Here is a 22,133-nt window from a genome sequence, read left to right as displayed (position 1 = left end):
GATTTCTGGGACAATACTGCGGGAGCCAGCAGTGTGCTGGAGGTGAGGCAGCGGTGCAGCCTGGCTGCATGTGACTGAGCTTCGCATGTGGGAAATGGGTTTAATCTGAACCACTGAGAAGCAGCAGTGAACACAAGTTTTATAGCATCTTAATATAAAGCACTGCTCAATAAATAATCCATGCTCCATGTATCTGTCAGCCCTCCCACCAGAGGGCACTGTGGGAAATGAGGCATTTGCCCAGCTAGCAAAGTGCTCAATGATCACCCAGGGAGCATCTCACCTCTGCATCTGTAAGTTTTTGGCCTTAGCTAGAAGAAAGATGAACAGGCATTGGTTAGATGGTTCTGGATCAGGTAGCAGCTAAGAAATGTTGACACCCATGAAATCAAATGTTCCCTTGAACCCTGTGTGACTCAGCCTTGGCTCATCTATGGAGATCTGCCACTAAGTACAAAAGCTGCTATAAACAGATCTTTCTCAGTTCTTTTCTTTTCTTGGCAGAAAGAAAACATCCGGTGTAGCCCTGGGTGTTCTGGTTCATAGTCACACTATGGAGACTAGCTGGACTGTTCGTAGAGATCTATCTGCCTGCTGAGTACAGGGATTAAAGGCACGACCACGTTCAGTCCTGTGTATCTCAGGCTGGCCTGAACTCAGCATGTAGTCAAGGCTGGCTTAGTATTCCTAGTCCTCCTACATCTACCTCCTAAATGCTGCAAGTATGGTGTGTGCCATCTGTTTCTTTGAGACAGGGTCCAGCCCAGGTTGGTCTCTAACCACCAATCCTCTTATGTCTTCATCAGCCTCTTGAGTTCTGGCTTAACAGGTCTGTATGACTACTTCATCCAGTAGGTTTTGGGTTTGTGAAAAGTATTTACTCTGTGTGTGTGTGTGTGTGCTTGCATGAGTGTGGGTACACACACCATAGGGCATATGTAGAGGTGGAGTCAGCGGTCCTACCATCTGAGCCCCAGGGATTGAGTTTGGCAGTAAGCATCTTTGTCTGCTGAGCAATCTTGTTGGCCTTTATTTCTGTGCTTGACTTACAAGAAATGTATGTTCATTAAAAAAATAAACAAGGGGGGTTGGGGATTTAGCTCAGTGGTAGAGCACTTGCCTAGCAAGCGCAAGGCCCTGGGTTCGGTCCCCAGCTCTGAAAAAAAAAAGAAAGAAAAAAGAAATAAACAAGGGCTGGAGAGATGGCTCAGCAGTTAAGAGCCCCGACTGCTCTTCCAGAGGTCCTGAGTTCAATTCCCAGTAACCACATGGTGGCTCACAACCATCTGTAATGAGATCCGATGCCCTCTTCTGGTGTGTCTGAAGACAGTGACAGTGTACTCACATACATAAAATAAATAAATTAAAAAAAAAATAGGGGGTTGGGGATTTAGCTCAGTGGTAGAGCACTTGCCTCAGAAGCACAAGGCCCTGGGTTCGGTCCCCAGCTCCGAAAAAAAAGAACCAAAAAAAAATAAAATAAAATAAAATAAACGGATTGGGGATTTAGCTCAGCAGTAGAGCGCTTGCCTAGCGAGCACAAGGCCCTGGGTTCGGTCCCCAGCTCCGAAAAAAAGAAAAAAGAAAAAGAAGAAAAACAAACAAACAAACAAACAAACTTGAAGCTACCAAATGTGGTGCCTCCCTGTCATAATCGCTGCAAACTGAGAGCAGAGCCAAGAGGATTATCTGTGGCTCACGGCCAACCTGATCTACATTGGAGGTGGGGCCTCCAGACCAGCCTGGTCTGTGTAGTAAAATCCAAGCAAAACCTTCAAACCCGTATAAACATGTAAAATTGTTTTTCTTTAAAATTGTGAATTTCCTGCTGGACAATTTCCAACATGTGTCTGTGGTCCCAGCATTAGAGAGGTGGAGGCAAGAGGACCAGAAGTTCAAAACCACCTTCAGTTAGATGGCCAGCTTGAGGCCGCCTGGGCTACATGAGACCTGTCAAAATCAGGGTTTGGGGGGAGTCTGTGAGATGGCTCTTTAGGTAAAGATAATTGCCAATTGCCACCAAGGTTGATGGCCTGAGTTGGCTCCTGGGGACCTACAAAGTGTAAAAGACTCCTGAAACCTCCACCCAGGAGGAAGAGGGGAGTGGAAATGTTTCGAAAGGGGTTTCCTTGATGCTGGAGTGGACAGAGAACTCCTGTCTAAGTGGAGAGTTTAGAGCAGTATCCTCAACCTCAGCCTCCAAAAATATTTACATTATGACTCATAACAGCAGCAAAATTAGTTATGAAGTAACAATGGAAATAATTCATGTAATGTAACAAACATGGGTGTCAACATAAAATAATGTAGACTGTATTTTTTTGTGTGTGTTCTTTTTTTTCTTTTTCTTCTTCTTTTTCTTTTTCCTTTTTCCTTTTTTTTTTTTTTTTTTTTTGAGCTGGGGACCGAACTCAGGGCCTTGCGCTTGCTAGGCAAGTGCTCTACCACTGAGCTAAATCCCCAACCCCAACATAGACTGTATTAAAGGGTCGCAGCATTAAGAAATTTGAGGGGCTGGGGATTTAGCTCAGTGGTAGAGCGCTTACCTAGGAAGCGCAAGGCCCTGGGTTCGGTTCCCAGCTCCGAAAAAAAAGAACCAAAAAAAAAAAGAAAGAAATTTGAGAAACGGGCACCAATGGGAGGAGAAGCCTTTGGTCCTGCCAAGGCTGGACCCCCAAATGTAGGGGAATGTCAGGGCAGGGAGGCAGGAAGGGGTGGGTGTTGGGGAGGGGGAACTCCCTTATAGAAGAAGGGGGAGGGGGAATGGGATAGGGGGCTTATGGATGGGAAACCAGGAAAGGGAATAACATTTGGAGTGTAAATTTAAAAAAATCCAAAAAAAAAAAAAAGTTTGTGAAACACTGGTTGAGAATGAAAGTTCTGGAAACAGATGAAGAAGATCTCCAACACAAATGGGAATAAATGTACTTTTGTTCCTGAGACAGCATCTCACATAGCCCAGGCTAGTCTGGAATTTGCTATTTAGTGAGGCTGACATTGAACTTAGTCCCCTGCCTTCAGCTAGTTGAGTGCTGGGATGTGCCCACTGTGCCTTGTGCAGCAGAGCTGAACCTCCACAGATCTTGCTGCCTCAGGGTGTGATCTAGAAAGTCTAGTCTCCCTTGAGTACCCAGGGATTCATGTGTCAGTCTCTCCTCCCTCCACCTGTCACCTCACTGATGATGCACCCCGCAACGCACACACAACTGCTGAGTTCTGGTGAGAGAATTCCCTAAACTGACTGTCTCTGTGCCCCTGCAAACATCAATGACAAAACCAGTCCTGGTGAGGGAGAAAGAGTCCTGGCTAAGAGCACTGGCTGTTTTCCAGAAGCCCCAGGCTCATTACCCGGCACCCACATGTGTAGGAGGTACAGAGATTCTACACATGCTCACAAATGAGCACTAGGGGAACTAGGAATGTTAAACACACAGGGTTGTTCCTTCAAAGAAAGGGGGGGGGCATACATAACCTGTTATCAGACCAGAAGGCCAGATGTGGTACATAGCCTGGTGACCATTTGCCCTTTGTGGCTGAGCCCACACCAGATCTTCCCTCAGACCCTTATGTATGAGCCTATTTTTCTCAGCCAATCTACAGAATCTATGTTTTCAGAAGGTATCACATGCAGTCAATCTGTAGAACCCATCTTACTAGAAGATGTTGCATGTACTTTATGAAATTTTTCTCAAGTCTTATGCTTTACTGTGCACACGGGATTGAGCTAATTATCACCAGGGAAAAAAGTCACCAAATTGTGCCATGCTTAATATACCTAAAATAACCTACTTCAGATCCAAAGTTTGAACCAGCACCAGCTACTTCGTCATGTTGAACTGAATTGCCGTCTTGCCTCCAAATCATTACTCTACTGACCATAGTGCTCTCAGACACCCCACCACCACATCCTCACCCCCATACTCCCCATCCCCACACCTCGCACACCCAGCAGGCCGCAGCCATCTGTAACTCCAACTCCAGGGCATTTGATGTCCAGTTTGGCCTTTGACACTCCCACAAAGGAAAGAAAAATCCAGGCATGAACAGAGTTTAGCATCAACCTCGATGACAGGATGGGGAGAGGGAGAGGAAAGGAGCCGGGTAGCACAGTGCCTGAACTCTGAGGGTAGAAGCAGGGCAGTGGATCTCTATGGTTTCCAGATCAGCCTGGACCACAGCACACAGTGGGTCTCAGGGCAGCTCCATAGTGAGACCCTGCCTCAAACAACTGTTAGCAGGTTTGAGGCTGTCAGGGGCCTGGTTTGCCTCCTGCCCACTGATTACCTTTCCTCACCAGCACTGCGATGACCACCAGCCCTGAGAGGAGGACAGCGCCAGCCAGGCTCAGGGAGAGCGCCAGGATCCAGGTGGGGACTAGAGAGAAAAGAAAGAGAATGGGGCAGGTGAAGGAGCTACAAGGACAGGGAAAAGGCATCTGGGGGTGCCTTTCTGGAGCCCCACCCTCACCCAACAGACACCTCAGCCAAGCATCTCAGGTATAGGTGGGCTGGGAATTTAACAAGCCTGGCATGTAGGCGCTTAACAGCCAATGAGGACTTCTGCTGGACCAGTAAGAAAGTTTACTCCTGGGGTTGGGGATTTAGCTCAGTGGTAGAGCGCTTGCCTAGCAAGCGCAAGGCCCTGGGTTCAGTCCCCAGCTCCGAATAAAAGAAAAAAGAAAAAAAAAAAAAAAGAAAGTTTACTCCTTCTGGGGAGGTAGCCCCATCCCAAAACCAGATTACCAAGCATCTGGGAAGTTAAGGAGAATGATTGTGAGTTCAAGGTTATCATGAACTAGAGAAGTCAAAGCCATCATAGGATGCAGAATGACCTACACACACTGGAAAAGCAAACCAAAATGAGAGGGGCGGAGACAGAGAGAACACTTGACTAATGTAAAGAAGGTTCTAGATTCCATTCCCAGTACCATTACACACAAACACATATACATACACACCATAGTTTGTGCATGGAAGTCAGTCATACCTGAGGGTAAGTGCCTTTCCCACTAAAACATCTAGGTGGCCTGACAAATGATTATATGTATGTGTGTATGTATACGTGTGTGTATGTATATGTATATATATATACATATATATACTTTGATATATAGATATATACTAAAAATGGTGATTGAAGCTGGACATAGTGGCTCAAGTGTCACACTCATAATCCTAACATATGGGAAGCTGAGGCAGGAGAATTGCTGAGTTTAATGCCAAGGCTGTGTAGCAAGACCTTGCCTAAACAAAAGACATGAAAGTAGAAAGAGCAGAAGGGAGAGCAGTAGGAAAGATGAAGGGAATTGGGGCGTGGGGGAGAAGGTGACAGAACAAATGAACAAAATACATATGTGCCCTAGGAAGCACAAGGCCCTGGGTTCGGTCCCCAGCTCCGAAAAAAAAGAACCAAAAAAAAAAAAATACATATGTGCATGTGACAGTGCCATGACGAAACCCATTGCTGTGTATAGCTAATACATGCTGGTGAAAACACTTTGCATGTTTATTTCTATGCACAGGGGCTGAGAGGAGGCTTTTGCATCCTGGTTCCCACAGAGCCCAGAAGAGGCTGTCCATCCCCCTCGAGCTGGGTCACAGGCAGCTGTGAACTGACTGATGCATGTGCTGGAAGCTAAACTTGGATCCTTTCAGAGGGAGAACAGTCAGTGCTCTTAATGCTGAGCCATCTCTCTAGCCTCCAGGAAAACATCTCTAAAAAGAGCTCTATAAAACCATAGCCCTGGAGCTGGAGAGATGCATCAGTGGTTAAGAGCACCAGCTGCTCTTCCAGAGGTCCTGAGTTCAAATCCCAGCAACCACATGGTAGTTCACAACCATCTGAAATGAGATCTCATGCCCTCTTCTGGTGTGTCTGAACACAACTACAATGTACTCAGATAAATAACTAAAAATTAAAAAAAAAATCATAACCCTTAGGAGTCTGAGGTAGGAGAATTACATTGATTTTGAGGCAAGTCTGAGTCCTTATCTCAAAAAACAAAATAAGAAATTTTAGGCTGGCTAGTTTTATGTCAGCTTAGCATAAGGTAGAGTCATCCGAAAGGAAGGAACCTTAATTGAGGAAAATGCCTCCATAAGATCAGGCTGTAAGTCATTTCCCCTTCTAAATTACTTATTTTATGTACATTGTTGATTTGCCTGCATGTATTTCTGTGTGAGGGTGTTGGGGCTTCTGGAACCAGAATTACAGTTATGAGCTGCCAAGTGGGTGCTGGGAATTGAACCCACATCCTCTGGAAGAGCAGCCAATGCTCTTAATCTCTGAGCCAACTCTCCAGCCCTATAAGTAATTTCTTTTAATTAATGATTGATGGGGAGGGTCCAGCCTACTGTGGGTGTGGCCATCCCTGGGCTGGAGGTCCTGCGTTCTATAAGAAAGCAGGCTGAGGGAGCCACAAAGAGCATGTTAATAGGCAGCACCCCTCCATGGCCAGTGCATCAGCTCCTGCCTCCAGGATCCTGCCCTGTCTGAATTCCTGCCCTGACTTCCTTCAGTGATGGACTGCAATGTGGAAGTGTAAGCTGAATAAACCATTTCTTTCCTAACTTGCTTTTGGTCATGGGATAGAAACAGTAAGACAGTGGGTTAGTGGTTAAAGCACTTCCTACCAAACTTGTTAACCTGAATTCAGTTCCCACATGATGGAAGGAGAGAACAGATTCTCACAGGTTGTCCCCTGACATGTGCAAACACAAACACACACACACACACACACACACACACACACACACACACACACACACACATGCAATTTTTAAAAAGAAATTTTGGAGGCAGTAGAGATACCTAAGTGGCTAAGAGCACTGGCTGCTCTTCCAGAGGACCCAGGTTGAGCACCCACACTGCAGCTCACAACCATCTCCAATGCCAGACCCAAAGGCTAAGCCCCCTCTTCTGGCCTCTCTGGACATTGCGAACACGTGGTACATAGACAGTAAATACCTGCAGGAGAGCTACCCACACACATGCAATGTAAATGAACCAATCCATTGATTCATTGCTAATTGTGGGAGTTGTTTAAAAGGCTTGTTTCTCTATGACTAGGATTGGCATCGGAGCCCCAAGATGCAGATCTAGAAGTGCAGGTCAGGATTATATCACCATGAAGGGGGCAAGGTGTCCTCTTTTTTTGTTTTTGGTTCTTTTTTTTCCCCCGGAGCTGGGGACAGAACCCAGGGCCTTGCGCTTCCTAGGCAAGCGCTCTACCACTGAGCTAAATCCCCAACCCCGCAAGGTGTCCTTAAAACAAGTCAAGGAAGGAAAGCAAGAAGGACACGAAGTTCCTGCCCTCTGGTTTTTGTTTGTTAGTGAGACCCTGTCTCACTAGGTCTGCCTTTTAGCTCTGTCCGTGTCTGAATCCACAGTGAGCTGCCTTCAGTGAGCCGTCAAAACCTTTTTGTGGGGGAAACCAGTTTCTTTTTCATTTCTTTGCTCCCTTCCCCTTCCAGTAGGGACTCGAGTGCTCCAGGCAGCCCTCAAAGTTGCCGCAGATCTTGACCTCATGATGCCCTTGCTTCTAATAGGATGACAGCATGTGCCCCTAGCTGGGAAAACGCAGGGCTTTGCAAAGGCCTGGCATTGCTCTAGCACTGGAGCCACCCCACCCCACCCCACCCCCACCAAGTTTGTTTTGTTTTTGAGACAAGGCTTTACTATACAGCTCTGACTTGCCTGCAACTTTCTATGTGGACCAGGCTGGCTCTGAGCTTACCTCTGCCCTCTGAGCACTGGGGTTAAAGGTCTTCACCACCAAGCGTAGCTCCCTTGCTCCCCGCCCCCTTTTTCTTTCTTTCTTTCTTTCTTTTTTTTTTTTTTTTTTTTTTTTTTTTTTTTTTTTTTTGGTGCTGGGGACCGAACCCAGGGCCTTGCGCTTGCTAGGCAAGCGCTCTACCACTGAGCCAAATTCCCAACCCCTTGCCCCCTTTTTTCTTTTGTTTCTGCTTTTGCTTTTTGATTTTTGGAGATAAGGTTTCTCTGTGTAACAGCCCTGGCTGTCCTGGAGCTTGCCCTGTAGACCAGGCTGCCCTTGAACTTAAACCTGTCTTGCCTCCTGAGTGCTGGGCTTAAAAGCTGTGCTACCTCACCCACTTTCCATGTTTTCTTTTAATTAATTGATTACTTCTTTAGTTTATGTCATACCAGTAGTTATCTTGTAGCTCCAGTCTGGGTACTAAAGAGTGGATGACAGCCAGGCAGTGATGGCCCGTGCCTTTAATCCCAGCACTCTAGAGGCAGAGGCAGGTGGATTTTTCTAAGTTTGAGGTCAGCCTGGTGTACAGAACGAGTTCCAAGACAGCCAGGGCTACACTGTGAAGCCCTTTCTCAGGGGAAAAAAAAGACAAATGACATTCTCCCCGGCCATACAGCGGGCTCTGAAGACTACTAGGACCTCATTCCTCAGGATGGAGCTCCACAACAGCATGGGACACATGCGACATCCCAGTACTAAGGAGGCAAAAGCAGGAGGACCAGGGTCATGGCCATCCGAGGCAGCACAGGGAGTTGCAGGCCAGCCCAGGCCACGTGAGTCTCTCAATTGTTTTGTTTAAAGGAAAGAATGGTCATTTCGCAAGTTCTTGTCTGCAAAGGACTCGGATTCCTTTCCCAGGACTGAGGCAGTGGGGTGGGCTATCTGGGGACCTGGTGGGGCAGGACGTCTTGATCTGGGGAGCAGGTCTTGTCGTTCACCCTCTGTGGCATGAGGGTCACTGTCTTCTTTTGGCTCCTGGTAAGAAATGGGAGCTCAGGCAGGGAGGGCAGCTCCATCTTCCCAGCCCACAGACCCAGTGGGCAGCAGTGTCCATTGCACGATGAGGTGGGGAAGGGGCTTTGACTACATCCAGGAGGCCTCCTCCTCACTCAAGGATGACCTTAGGTTTCCAATCCTCCTGCCTCCCCCTCCCCAGTGCTGGGATTACAGAGGCCCATCCTAACACCTGGGTCTTCTGTTTGTTTAGTGAGATCGAGTCTTCTATGTAGACCAGACTGGTCTCCAACTCACAGGAGCTCTTCTGCCTCAGCTTCCAGACTGCTGGATACATGTTTGTGCCATATGCCTGACCTTGCTCTTTAAAACAATTTTGGAATTACAGACTTCTTTATGTTGGGCATGGGGAGGCAGTGTGCATGGGGCACAGCATGTGTGTAGAGCGGAGGTCAGAGGACAGCTTTTGGGAGTTGATTCCTTCCTTACAGAATCTAAGGGGTGAACTCAGGCCAAGCCATCAGGGATGGCAGCAAGCCGCCTCAGCATATGCATGGCACCCTCTGGTTTTGTCTGTTCCAGGGGCTCGGATGCCTTTCACTTACTACAGAGATACTAAACAGGCTCTATCTACTCAGCTCACCCTAGGCGCATCCCCAGGGCTCCAGACCCGTAAGGCAAACCCATCTCTTTATCTAGAAAAGGACATAGGTAAGAGGCCTCCCTGGGCCCTGCATGGTCAGATGAGTAGCTGATGTCTGCTGTGGCCCACAGGTCCCTACGTCCCTGCCCTACCACACTCTGGCTCTTCATTGATCACTGAGTTTCTGCCCTCCTGGGGTCATCTACAAACACACACAGGCAAGTTCAGCCCCAGGGCCTTGGCATACCTGTTTCCTGCTGTAAGTCCTGGGTGTCAGATGGCTACTTCTCTTCCTTCAGATCAATGGACTTCTCTGTAGACTTGCACTTGCTACAAAGTATCCCAGGGAAGTGTAGGGCAACATGACCAGGATGCTACAGTCTTACCTGGGAAGGAGACCTGCACCTCCTGGCTGAAGTCGGACAGCTGGGGCTCACTGTGCTCTCCCAGCACACCATACTGACAGCGGAAGTTGCCCCCTGCAGCCTCATTGCTGCCACCACTGCCACTACCAGTCACATTGAATGTGACACTGTGCTGATCTGAGGGGGCTTGTAGGAGCTGGACCGCCTCTCCCCCTCGGAACAGGGTGAAGTTGGCCCCGAGGATGTCCTTGGGGGCTGTGCATGAGAGGTAGATGGGATCCTCACGGCTGCTTGGGAAGGGGGGCACCAGGAAGATAGACGGTGCAGGGATGGCCAAGGAGCCTGTAACGAAGAATGACACCCTGAGATGGCTGTGTTCTCCAGACTTGTGCATACATGTGTGTACCTACATGTGCACACGTGTGTGCTGGAGAATCAAACCATCCTGATGCCTTAGGAGCTGTACCCCCAGGGTCTGACCCTCAATGTTTGTATCGGGGACACTAGTGACCCCCAACTATTCACCACTGTTAGTAGATTGGGTACCTGGTATATGTGCATGTCATTAAGTCATCATGTCATTGACAGTGGCGGTAATTATTAAACAATAACAGAATGATGCATACTCAGCAATACTATGCATCAGACTCGCTGTGGTTGCCAGGAACCAGGCAATCTTTTTCTATAGAAATGAACAGAAGCCGGGCTAGAGAGATTGCTCAGTAGTTAGAAGCATGGGCTGCTCTTCCAGGGGTTATATGATTCCCAGCACCCACAGGGCAGCTTACAACTCAGTCTGCAACTCAGGTCCAAAGGGATTTGATGCCATCTTCTGACCTCCAGAGATACCAGGCCTGCACACAGTGCTCAGACACACATGCAAACAAATCGCTCACATACAGAGAAGAGAATGAGAAGTACTGGCCTCAGGAAAGTGCAAGCAGGGTGTGGGGTGTTAGGAAGGCGACTTGTGAACTGGGGTGACCTCAGAGGACTTCCCAGAAGAGGTGCCATATAAGCTGACCACATGCTAGCATAGGACTGCTATGAAGATTGAGGAAGAACCTTCCGGCCTGAAGAAACGCTGTGGAGCCCAGGAAGTTGAACTGAGCACACAAATGACCTGGGGGCATGGCTCAATGGCTGAGCCCCTGCCTAGAATCCCCTAGCAAGGGGCTGGTGGTGTGGCTCAGTGGTAGAACTACTGCCAAGCATGTGTGAGGCCCCACATTCATCCACAAGACCAGAAGAGAAAATCCAGGAGGTGAGTTCATGTTGTTTAGTGAGGGGTGAGTAAAGGAGAGAGAGTAAGACAGGAGGGCAGAGAAATTTGTCTTACTCCTTGGTGTTGTCTAGAGAGTAGGTGGAAGTGGAGTGGGTCTTATAGAAAACAGTCTCTGTTGGACCAGTCTGTTGCCTAGTTGGCACAATTTCCTGATGAGAAAGTCAGAGTCAATCCATTTTGTCTTTTTGAAAATGTATTTTATATGAGTGATTTTCCTGCATGTATATCTAGGTATTCTGTAGTCCCTGTGGAGGTCAAAAGGGTGTTAAATCCCTTTGGACCCAAGTTACAGAAAGTTGTGTTCTGCCACGTGGGTGATGGAAATCGAACCCAGGCTTTTGGACAAGTTAAGTAGGTATGTGGATATTTATGCGTAAATCAGAGGACAGCTTACAAGGGCTGGTTCTCTCCTCTTACCATGTGAACGCCAGGGAAACCCCAGGTCATTAGGCTGGACAGCAAGTGCCACCAGCCCCTCTTTAAACAAACAAACAAACCACACACACACACACACACACACACACACCCCAGGCAGGCACTCTACCTTTGTGTTTTGTCACAGCCCCTGATCAGGAAGCCTGCAGATGACACTCCACAGAGCTTGTGAGCTACCCTCTCCTGATGTCACAACTCCCCAAGTCCTGCACTCTGAGTGCCTCAGGCCTCGGCCAAGGGGGCCATGGTGTTTCTACAGAACTTGTCTCCAGAGGACACAAGAAAGCTCAGATGAAGGCTGTAGCCAGGCAGTATCCCAGGCTCTGGGTTGAATCTGGGGGGATCAGTCTCCTCTCACGATTGGAAAGGGCAGCCCCACTGTGCTTTCTGCCCCTCTGGGCAGCTAGATCCTTCCCCCAAGGGCAAGTTTCAGACTCACCAGATGCAAACAGCAGAATGGTCCAGGGCATCTCTCCTCCCATGTACGTCTGGGAAAGCATCTCTCCTCCCATGTACGTCTGGGAAAGCTGGCCGAGGCCACGGGGATCTGGGGCTCCCTGCCAGCCCGAGACCACAGTGGAGAAAGGAGAAGTGAGTGTTGGTTTATACTGTTCCCTCGGTGGCAGGAAGTTGCACACATGCTTGGGCACCAAGAGAGACTCTCCTGTCCCCACCCCTTCCCCAAACACACAGACAACCACCCAATTAGTGCCCTGCAGCCCCATTGGCTACAGTTTTGTACCTTGCAGTGGGAAAATGTGTGTTTGCTTTCTCCCTTCAACCCCAAGAACCTTGGTAGTGTTGGTGGGCTGTGAGGGAAACTTCTACCCAAGATACACCAACACAAGGCAAAACCAAATGACCTGGTGGCATCTAGGGGTCAAGACTCAACCTGAGTGTCCTCAGGCAAGATCTGAGTACTATGATATCTCAGCTGCTCTAGAGAGGGGATGAGAGAGTAATGGATATTAATTAGATCAGGAAAGTCTGAGAGCAAATGCAACAGTGTAGCCAAACGGCCTGCTCCTAGCCTGAGAATACTTGTCTAGAATCCCCCAGTGAGGAGCTGGGGCAGGGGGGCATGGCTCTGTGGGAGAGTGCTAGTCTAGTTTCAGTAGCTGCATGCCTAGTGGTTTTCAGCTTTGGATAAAGGCTTCAAGGTTTCCTCCGGTAGTTGAAGGAATACCAGTGCAGAAGACAAGAAACTGGGCTGGGTAAATTCCGATACAATTCATACACTTTGAAGTTAACGATATTTAGTTTCCCATTCCATTGTAAAATGTGCCTGAAAGTCTACACCAGGGTGGAGAGTTTGATCACTGTGGTGTTTTAAAAGAGAAATGTCTTACCATAGTCTGCGGCATTGGTGGCATAGCCTTGCTGGAGGAAATACACCACTCACAGCAGGCTCTGAGAGTTCAGACCACTGTCCTTCCCAGTTTGTTTCCTATCTGAGGTTCAAGACGGCTTGCTCCCAGCTGCTGTTCTAGCCAGCATCTGTTCCACCATCATGGAGGAACCATAAGAGGAATAAACCCTTCTATACGTTGTCTTTATCAGAGTAACAGGAAGTTACTGATAGTTTCCAGGGAAAAAATGGCTAGAGAGGTGGCCCAGTGGTTAGGAACACTGGCCGCATTCCTCCAAAGAACCTAGGTTTGATTCCCAGCACCCACATGGCGGCTTATAATCAGCAGTAACTCTGGTTCCAGGGATCTAGTGCCCTCTTCTGAGTCCTCAGGCACTACACATAAGTTGTAATGGAGGCGAAAGAGCCATAAACAAACCTCAAAAAGAGCACATCTCGGCTAGACCCTAGAGCAATGGCTCAGACATTAAAGGCAAGGCTCACAACCAAAACAAAAATATAAGAAGCCATCTCAGGCTCAGCTCAAGGGCAGTCTGAGCTACACACACACACACACACACACACACACACACACACACACACTTCATTTAATCTTTTTTTTTTTTTTGATACAGAATTTCTCTGTGTATCTCTGGCTGTCCAACTGAGACTTTGTCTCAAAAATAAAACAAAACAAAAGGAAACAACAGGACAACCAGTTGTCATGCCTTTAATCCCAGCACTCCAGAAGCAGGGAGGCAGATCCCTGTTTGATGCACCGTCTATACTGTGAGTTCAAGGACAGCCAGAGCTACATAGTGAGACCCTGGGTTTTTGTTTGTTTGTTTCTTAAAAGAAAAAAAGAAGAAAAGGCAAGCAGCCAACAAACATAAAAGTCTCTAGAGCAGGCCTTTTGCATTTGAGACAGCATCTCATACAGTCCAGGCTGGCTTTAAACTAATTATATCGTCAGAATAACCTTGAACTAACTCACTCTCTGTGTGTCTGTGTCTATGTCTGCCTCTCTCTCTCTCTCTCTCTCTCTCTCTCTCTCTCTCTCTCTCTCTCTCTCTCTCTCCACCCCCTTCTTCCCTTGAGACAGGGTTTCTCTATGTAGCCCTGGCTGTTTTGAAACTCACTGTGTAGACCAAGCTAGTCTCAAACTCAGAGATCCACCTGCCTCTGCCTCCCCAGTGAGGGAGATTAAAGGCACCACTACCACCCAGCTGACCTGGAACTCTTGATACTCTTTTTTTTTTTTAAAGATTTATTCATTTATTATATATAAGTCCACTGTAACTGTCTTCAGACACACACGAGGTACAGACGAGGGCATCAGATCTCCCCACAGATGGCCGTGAGCCACCATGTGGTTGCAGGGAATTGAACTCAGGACCTCTGGAAGAGCAGACGGTGCTCCCAACCACTGAGCCATCTCTCCAGCCCGATACTCTTATTTAAAAAAAAAAAATGGGGGTTGGGGATTTGGCTCAGTGGTAGAGCGCTTGCCTAGCAAGTGCAAGGCCCTGGGTTCGGTCCCCAGCTCCAAAAAAAAAAAAAAAAAAAAAAAAAAATCCATGAAAAGAACAAAAGACAAATATGGGGACAAAAGAACCCCAAACTAGTACTTAGAAAAGATTAGCAAGCCAGGCAGTGATGGTGCACAGCTTTATTCTCAGCACTAGGGAGGTAGAGGCAGGTGGATCTCTGAGATAGAGGCCAGCCTGGTCTATGGACCAAGTTCAGGACAGCCAGGGCTACAAAGAGAGACCCTGTCTCTAACCCCTTCTCCTCCCTCCCCCCCCAAAAAAAAGAAAAAAAGAAAAGATTAATAAAAGTTAACCATAAAAAAAGAAATTAAAAGCTGGAGGATTGGCTCAGTGGTTAAGAGCACTGACTGTTCTTCCAGAGGTCCTGAGTTCAAATCCCAGCAACCACATGGTGGCTCACAACCATCTGTAATGGGATCTGATGCCCTCTTCTGGTGTCTGAAGACAGCTACAGTGTTCTTTTATATAAAATAAGTAAAAAACAAAAAAAAACAAAAAAAAAAAACTTAAAAAAGAAAGAACCGGAGAACCCAGGTTCGATTCCTGGCATGCACATAGTGGCTCCTAACCATCTGTAACTTCAGTTCCAGGGACACTGATGTGATGCCCTATTCTGGCCTCTGAGTATACCAGGTATGCATGCTGTCCATGGATGTCCATGCAGGCAAAATACCCATACATACAATAATTAACCTTATTTTTTTAAGATTCATATTTTTGGAAGAGCAGTCAGTGCTTTTAACTGCTGAGCCATCTCTTCAGCCCCATAAAAATTAATCTTAAAGGGGTTGGGGATTTAGCTCAGTGGTAGAGCGCTTGCCTAGGAAGCGCAAGGCCCTGGGTTCGGTCCCCAGCTCCCAAAAAAAAAAAAAAATTAATCTTAAAAGGCTGCTGTGATGGCTTAGTAGGCAAAGGTGGTTGCCACTGAGCCAGGTGACCAAGTCCCATCCATGGAGCCCAAGGTGAGAGAGAGGATGAGTCCTACAGATTGTTTTCTGACCCCCATGTGGGTATTAGGGCATACATGTGTCATAAAACATAGACCCATATATACACACATGCAAATTAAATGGAACAAAAATTTAAATCCCTAACAAGACTAATTAATCAAGGCAACAGAAAAAAAATGTATTCAGGAATAAAATACCATCACAACTTGGAAAGATAATATGGGAGCAAGTTTATGCACACCATTTTAGGTTTCTGTAGCTACAATAAGATAGCACGAGTAAAAGCATCTTGGGTGGAAAAGCCTAATTTTCTTGCACTTTGCTTTTTGTCTTCCACCATCCTTTTCATCAAAGGAAGTCAGGACAGGAGCTCAAGCAGGACATGAAGCAGAAACAGATGCAGAGGCCGTGGAGGGGTGCTGCTGACAGGCTTGATCCCCATGGCTTGCTCAGCCTGCTTTCTTATAGCACCCAGGACCCCCAGCCCAGGGATGGCCCCACCCACAGTGGGCTGTGTCCTCCCCCATCAGTCATCAATCAAGAAACTGTATAATAGGCTTTCCCACAGGTCAGTCTGGTGCGGGCATTTTTCATTGAGGATCCTTCTTCCAAAGTGACCCCTGATTATTTCTGCCCTTTCCCCACACCATAATGCATATGATAATTTATGCTTTCAACATGGGGCTGGAGAGATGGCTCAGTGGTTAAGAACACTAGAGGCTCTTCCAAAGGATCAGAGTTCAATTTCCAGCACCCACGATGACTTACAACTTTAGTTTAAAGTTGCAGGATATTTGATTACACTGTGAGCTCCAAGATTTTGACCTGGAAAAACCCTGTTGTGGTGTGGCCTAGCCTAGCACACCCTTTAAGTCCAAGGTCAACCCCAGGTCAAGAAGCAGAGTAAACAACAGTCTGACCCAGTGAAGATAGAAATAAGAACAAAAACAAAAACAAAACAGGAAAGAGAAAGGAAGGGCTTTGAGTTGCAGGGTATTTAAGACAAAAGGGAAGAGCTTTTTCTTTCTGGGATGTCAGTAGAGTAGGAAGGTCAGCTGGGCGCTGCTCTGCCTCTCTGAGCTAGCATCTGGCTCTGAGTGTCTTCATTGGTGAAAATCGGAGGGTCGTGTTTGTTTGTTCGTTTGATAACAAAGTAATGTCCTCTGACCTCAGCAGGCACCAGGCATGCACATGGTACACAGACATGTATGCAGGCAAAGCATCCATACACATAAACAAAGTAAATATTAAAAAGGACATGGCGGCACAGGCCCCCAATCCCAGCATTAAGGAGTCAGATCTCTGTGAGTTTGAAGACAGCCTGGTCTACAGAGAGTTCCATGTCAGGCAGGGCTACATAGTGAGTCTCCGTTTTAAGAAATTATATGTATATGCATGCATGCATACATACATAATGTATATGGAGAGCAAGTCAGTCTGGGCCAGTAAGCTGGCTTCTTGGGTAGAGTAAAACCCAACAGGTTTGACAACCTGTGTTTGATCCCTGGGCATCACACGGTGGCAGAAAAAGACCAAACTCCCAAGAGCTGTCTGTGTTCTGTACACAAAACAAAGCAAAATACTAGAACATCATCAACTGACAGGATGTAGAATTACCCAGAAGAACTGAGCTCAGGCACCCCTCTGAGAGAGGTTCTAGACTGGGTAAACTGTGGGCAGTACTAGCCTATGGCTGGAATCCTGCCATGCCTAACAAAGAAATGGGGTGTGGCGTGGGGGGTGCTGAGTGCCAGAATTTCTCCCTCCCTCCTCAGAGCTCCTGCCACCCTGTCTCCTCTGCCTGGAGGCACTGCACCCTGGACTGTGTACAACAACAAACACTTCCTCCTTAAGGTGCTTCCGCTAGGCATTTGAACGCAGCAGCAAGAAAAGCAAGGAAGGCAATATATACAAAAACATTTAAATGCCAGCAAAAGAAACAGTCCAAGTTTGAAATGCGCCCAAGATGGGAGTAAAGGTTTCTTTAAAGCAGACATACAAAAAAAGGAACGAGAGGAGGAATAGGAAGGACGAATCCACCCCCTCTATCATACTGAATGCCTATAATCAAGCACTTGAAAAGTGGAGGCAGGAGGCGTTGAGAACCTAAAGCAATAAGAGGTCTTGAGGGGCCTTTCATGAAGCTGTGAAAGTGAAGCCTGAATTTTGAGTTGCCAAGGAGAGCTGCACACAGGGAACCAGCCTCAGAGACAGGCATATGTTGGAGGTACAAAGCTGGAAGGGTGGGGCTCTCAGCCCCCTGACATCAGACATGAAGCTACAGAATTTGGAGTTTTCATTACTCGGCTTTAGGACTTGGTTTGGTTCCATATTTCCTCACCGTGCTCTCGTTTGTCCCTTTTAGATGGTAGTTTATGTCCTGTGTCATCATATGGTGGATATATGTCATTTGATTTTTTTTTATCTTATAGGGGATTAGAGTTAAGAGATTGCCTCGAGTCTCAGAAGAGAGTTGAACTTCAAACTTCTAAAGTCTTTTAAAAGTCCCTACTTCTATTTCATGTGTGTGAGTGTTTTGTCTGCATGCCTGTCTGTGTATCACATGCATGCAGGGAGTGCCGGAGGACATCACAGTTCCCTGGAACTGGAGTTACAGAGGTTGTTAGCCACCATGATGAGTCCTCTGCAAGGGTGGGTATCCAGTGCTCTTAACTGCTGAGGCCCTGCCCCCTTAAGCAGGCCCAAGACTGTGATAGATTTGGGGAGGACTTTTGAAGTTGGACTGAATGTATTTTTGTATTATGGTATGGCTGCCAGCCTAGGGGGCAGGGAGAAGAATGTGGTGGTTTGAATGAGACTGGTCCCATAGACCCATATTTGCATGCTTAGTCCTAAATTGGTGGAACTGTTTGGGAAGGATTAGCATGGGCGGTCCTGGAGAAAGGTCACTGGTATTTCCAAAGCCTCTCAGGATCCCCAGTGCACTCTCTCTGCCTTTTACTTGGGTTTCCAGATGTCTGCTCTCAGCTCTTCCTGCTGCAGTGCCTCTGTTCTGCTACAGTGGACTCTAGCTCTCTGGAACACTGTGTAGCCTTTTTTGTATGAGTTGCCTTGGTCCTAATACTTTATCACAACAACAGAAAAGTAAGTAATGTAACTTCTTTCACCACTGGGGTTCCATCTTTCTTTTTATAGGTTTATTTTCCCTTTTCTTTCTGTTTTCTTCTGAGACTGAGTTTCACTAGGCAGAGGAGGCTAGGCTCAAACTCAGAGATCTGCCTACCTTTGTCTCCCAGGGAGCATGGCTGTATGCTATCATCCAGGCCTTATTCATATAACTCGGATTTATTATTTTATGTGTGATGGTATTTAGCTTGCATGTATGTGCGTGGACCTCCTGTGTGTGGTGCCTGAGGATTCAGAAGAGGGTCTTGGGTCCCCTGGGACTAGAGTTAGTTGTGGGTCACCGTGTGGGTGCTGAGAACAGTCCCCCAGGACCTCTGTAAGAGAAGCTAGCAAGTACTTAGCCACTGAGCTGCCTCTTCAGGGCCATGAGTCTGCCTTTCACTAGTGTGATGCCCACTGTTGTGATTCATGTTGATTTAAATTCTATATCTGGGGTTGTTTGTTGGTTCTCTGTGTGGCCCTGGCTGTCCTGGCACTTTCTCTACAGACCAGGCTGGCCTCAAACTCAGAGATGAACCTGCCTCTGCCTCCCAAGTGCTGGGAATTTTAGTGTCTACTTTCAGTTTTATTTCTAAGTGTAAATGCCAAGTTCTGCTAAGTCTGTCATAACTTTTGGAAGAATTCCCAGAGTGTCTGTTGCCTTTCCCAATAGTGGGAACTGCAGGTTCCTACTATCACCAGCTCACTAACATTCAGTTTCTGTTTCATGGCCTCTCTAGTTCCCTAATGACTCCTGAGTGAAGATCCTTTCCTGTATTTGTTGGGTTTTCAGACAGAGTCTGGGGTAGCCCCAGGTTGGCCTCAAACTAGCTATGCAGGGACTCCCTGACCACACACTGCCAGGCCTTGTCGGTTCTCCTTAATCACAGAGGAAGGCTCCACAAGAAGTGTTGTGACAGGAGACAGAGGAAATCAGGGTTCTCTAGAGGAGCAGAACTTTGAAAGAGCAAACCTACACACTTATAGAGAGGAAATGCAATACAACGGCTTACAGGATACTGTCCCAGTAGTTAAACAGTGGCTGTCCATCTACCGTAGACTGGCCAAGAATCCAGTCGCCGATCATTTAGTTCCCAAGGCTGGATGTCTCAGCTGGGCTTCAGTCCAGCCTGAATTCGTGGAGAAGTAGGCTCTAATGCCAATGAAGGAATGGATCTTTAGTGAGAGCACCAGTTAAAGAGCAGAAGCGCCCTCCTTCCTTGTCCTTTATGCTGGCTGTCAGCAGATGTGGCCCAGATCAAAGGTGGATCCTCCCATCTCAAACAATTTATTCACAAAATCCGTTCGGGTTTTAGTTAATTTCAAATATTGTCAAAATTGACCACCAAAAAATAGGCATCGCTAAATGGAGAGATGGCTCAGTGGTTAAGAGCACTGACTGCTCTTCCAGAGATCCTGAGTTCAATTCCCAGCAACCACATGGTGGCTCGCAACCATCTGTAAGCACGACCATCACAATGCACTCTTCTGGTGTGTCTGAAGACAGCTGCGGTGTAATCACATAAATAAAAATAAATCTTTAAAAAAATAACCGGGGTTGGGGATTTGGCTCAGTGGTAGAGCGCTTGCCTAGCAAGCACAAGGCCCTGGGTTCGGTCCCCAGCTCCGAAAAAAAAAATAGAAAAAAAAAATAACCATCGCACATGAAGAGTCACAGTTGTGAACGGGGAGTCACAATGGTGAGGGGGAGTCACAATGGGGAAGGGGGAGTTGAAGCCGACACCCACCCTTAGAAGCATGAAGTAGACAGGCAATCCTTGGTAAGCAGGAATCACAGGCAAGTCTTTTATCCTATCAGCCAGAATATTTTGGGGGGATGAAGGGAGGGGGAGCTATACCTCAGAGGTAGAAGCCCGTGTGGCATACAGGAGGTCTGGGTCCCACCCCCAACATCCCAGAAACGAGGCATGGTGTCTAGCATCTGTAACTACAGTCCTTACGATGCTGGAGCAGATTAGTCCTGTCATTCTTTGCTAGGATAGGGTCATTGAGCCTCAGCTACAACAGACCCTGTTTCAGGACAGCTGTGGTGTGTGCACACAGCCCCAGTTACCTACAGCAGAGAACGCAGCACTGCTCTGTGTAGATGAACACAGAACATGACTCTGGCTGACAGAAGCCAGACCAAGGAACCACATGGATAAGGTCCTTCCCTCTCTCCTTGGTTCTCTTGGGGGTGGGGAGATGGCGAGATGACTCCTGGGATGAAGCCATTTGCCACCCACCAAGCCTGACTACCTGAAGTGGACCCCCAGCCCCACACAGTGGAAGGACAGAGACTCCCACAAGCCGTCCAGTCCTGCTTGTAGGTGTGCTCCGGCACAGCCACAGGTTTCCTTGGGACCCTTCCCACACTCACAAGGTTCTTCTCAATTCTTCTTCATCAGTCCACATTCACTGTGCTCAAACAATAAATGTGAGTCAAGTCTTTCTCTCTTTTATAAAATGGCTTTAATTCTGTTTATTCCACAGGGAGCCTCCTCATGATGATGTGGGGTGTCTGAGTGACTGAAGTGTGTGCATACTCTAACCCTATGATGGCTGCCAGGCAGCTCACAGCCATGCAGTGGGATCTGATGTACATGCAGACAGAACGCTCATGTGCATAAATACATCTTTTTTAAAAAACAAACAGGCAGATAAGCAAAAAAAAAAACAAAATAAAACAAAACCAACATAAAGAAAAATCAGATGAAATACACACAAACCATTAAAACACAACATCAAAAGTCATAACACCCAGTAAGGGGAAATACCCAATCAAATCAACGAGCCCCACCCCCCAAAAAAACTCCTCTAAAAACACCATTGAATTCATTGTTTTGAACATTTACCGCTAGGCATGGGGCCTACCCTTACTTGTGGTTTGTGTACTCAGTAAGACCCCATTGGAGAAAACTAATTTTTCCTTTGTGATCAATTGACACTTGCAGGTAGCTTCTAGGTTAGTGTCTAGTTAGGGTTTCCATTGCTGTGAACAGATACCACGACAAAGGCAAGTCTTATAAAGGACAACATTCAATTGGGGCTGGCTTACAGGTTCAGACGTTCAGTCCATTATCATCAAGGCAGGAGTATGGCAGCGTCTAGGCAGACATGGCGCTGAAGGGAACCAGGAGAAAACTGGCCCCTTCAGGCAGCTAGGAGGAAGCTCTCTTGCCCAGTGGGCAGAGCCTGAGGCTAAGAGAAGACCTCCAAAGCCCACCCCCACCCCCACAATGACACACTTCCTCCAAGGCCACAGCTCCTAATGGTGCGGCTCCCTTGGCTAAGCATTTCCAAACCTCCACAGTTAGGGGTGGGGCTTGTGTCTACCCGCCTTTCTCAGGGTTAAGACCCATCTAGCTTGAGCCCGTGTAGGCCGGGTACATGCTGCCACAGTTTCTGATCAAGTGTGTCAGTCCTGCTGTGTCCAGGAAACCTTACTTCCTTGGCATCCTCCAACACTTGACTGTTCCTTTTGCCTCTTCTTCCACATAGTTCTCTAAGCCCGGAGGTGGGTATTTGATGGAGACATCCATTTAGGATTAAGCATTCCAAGGTTTCTTATTCTCTGCACATTGTCTAGGTGTGGGTCGCTGTACCTGTTCCCATCTACTGCAGACAGAAGCTTCTCACAATGGCTCATCAAGACACGGAGTGGTCTGTGTAGGGAAAGATTACCATTTTACTGCTACATGCC

At 47.3% G+C, this 22,133-nt stretch overlaps 1 protein-coding gene across 9 annotated transcripts in view; it reads right to left on the bottom strand.

Moving 5' to 3' along the window:
- C8h19orf38 (similar to human chromosome 19 open reading frame 38) overlaps nucleotides 1-22,133 on the bottom strand; it is a 34,178-nt gene that overhangs the window by 5,002 nt on the left and 7,043 nt on the right. The window contains exons 1-5 of one of the 9 annotated variants that reach the window (XM_039082179.2): nucleotides 21,489-22,095; nucleotides 11,896-12,013; nucleotides 9,758-10,078; nucleotides 4,285-4,374; nucleotides 284-311 (exon numbers count right to left, since the gene is read on the bottom strand). In XM_039082179.2, coding sequence (XP_038938107.1) covers nucleotides 284-311; nucleotides 4,285-4,374; nucleotides 9,758-10,078; nucleotides 11,896-11,968 — 512 coding nt within the window. In that variant the 5' untranslated portion in view covers nucleotides 11,969-12,013; nucleotides 21,489-22,095. Of the gene's footprint in view, nucleotides 1-283; nucleotides 312-4,284; nucleotides 4,375-9,757; nucleotides 10,079-11,895; nucleotides 12,058-21,488; nucleotides 22,096-22,133 lie in introns of those variants that run through there. The other 8 variants (XM_063266177.1, XM_039082180.2, XM_063266176.1 and 5 more) reach the window with 8 other exon arrangements.

The sequence above is a fragment of the Rattus norvegicus genome, chromosome 8 (genome assembly GCF_036323735.1).
Source record: "Rattus norvegicus strain BN/NHsdMcwi chromosome 8, GRCr8, whole genome shotgun sequence".
Lineage (NCBI taxonomy): Eukaryota > Metazoa > Chordata > Mammalia > Rodentia > Muridae > Rattus > Rattus norvegicus.
The sequence above is the reverse complement of the archived record's forward strand: the minus strand, read 5'-3'. Positions and strand labels throughout refer to the sequence as shown.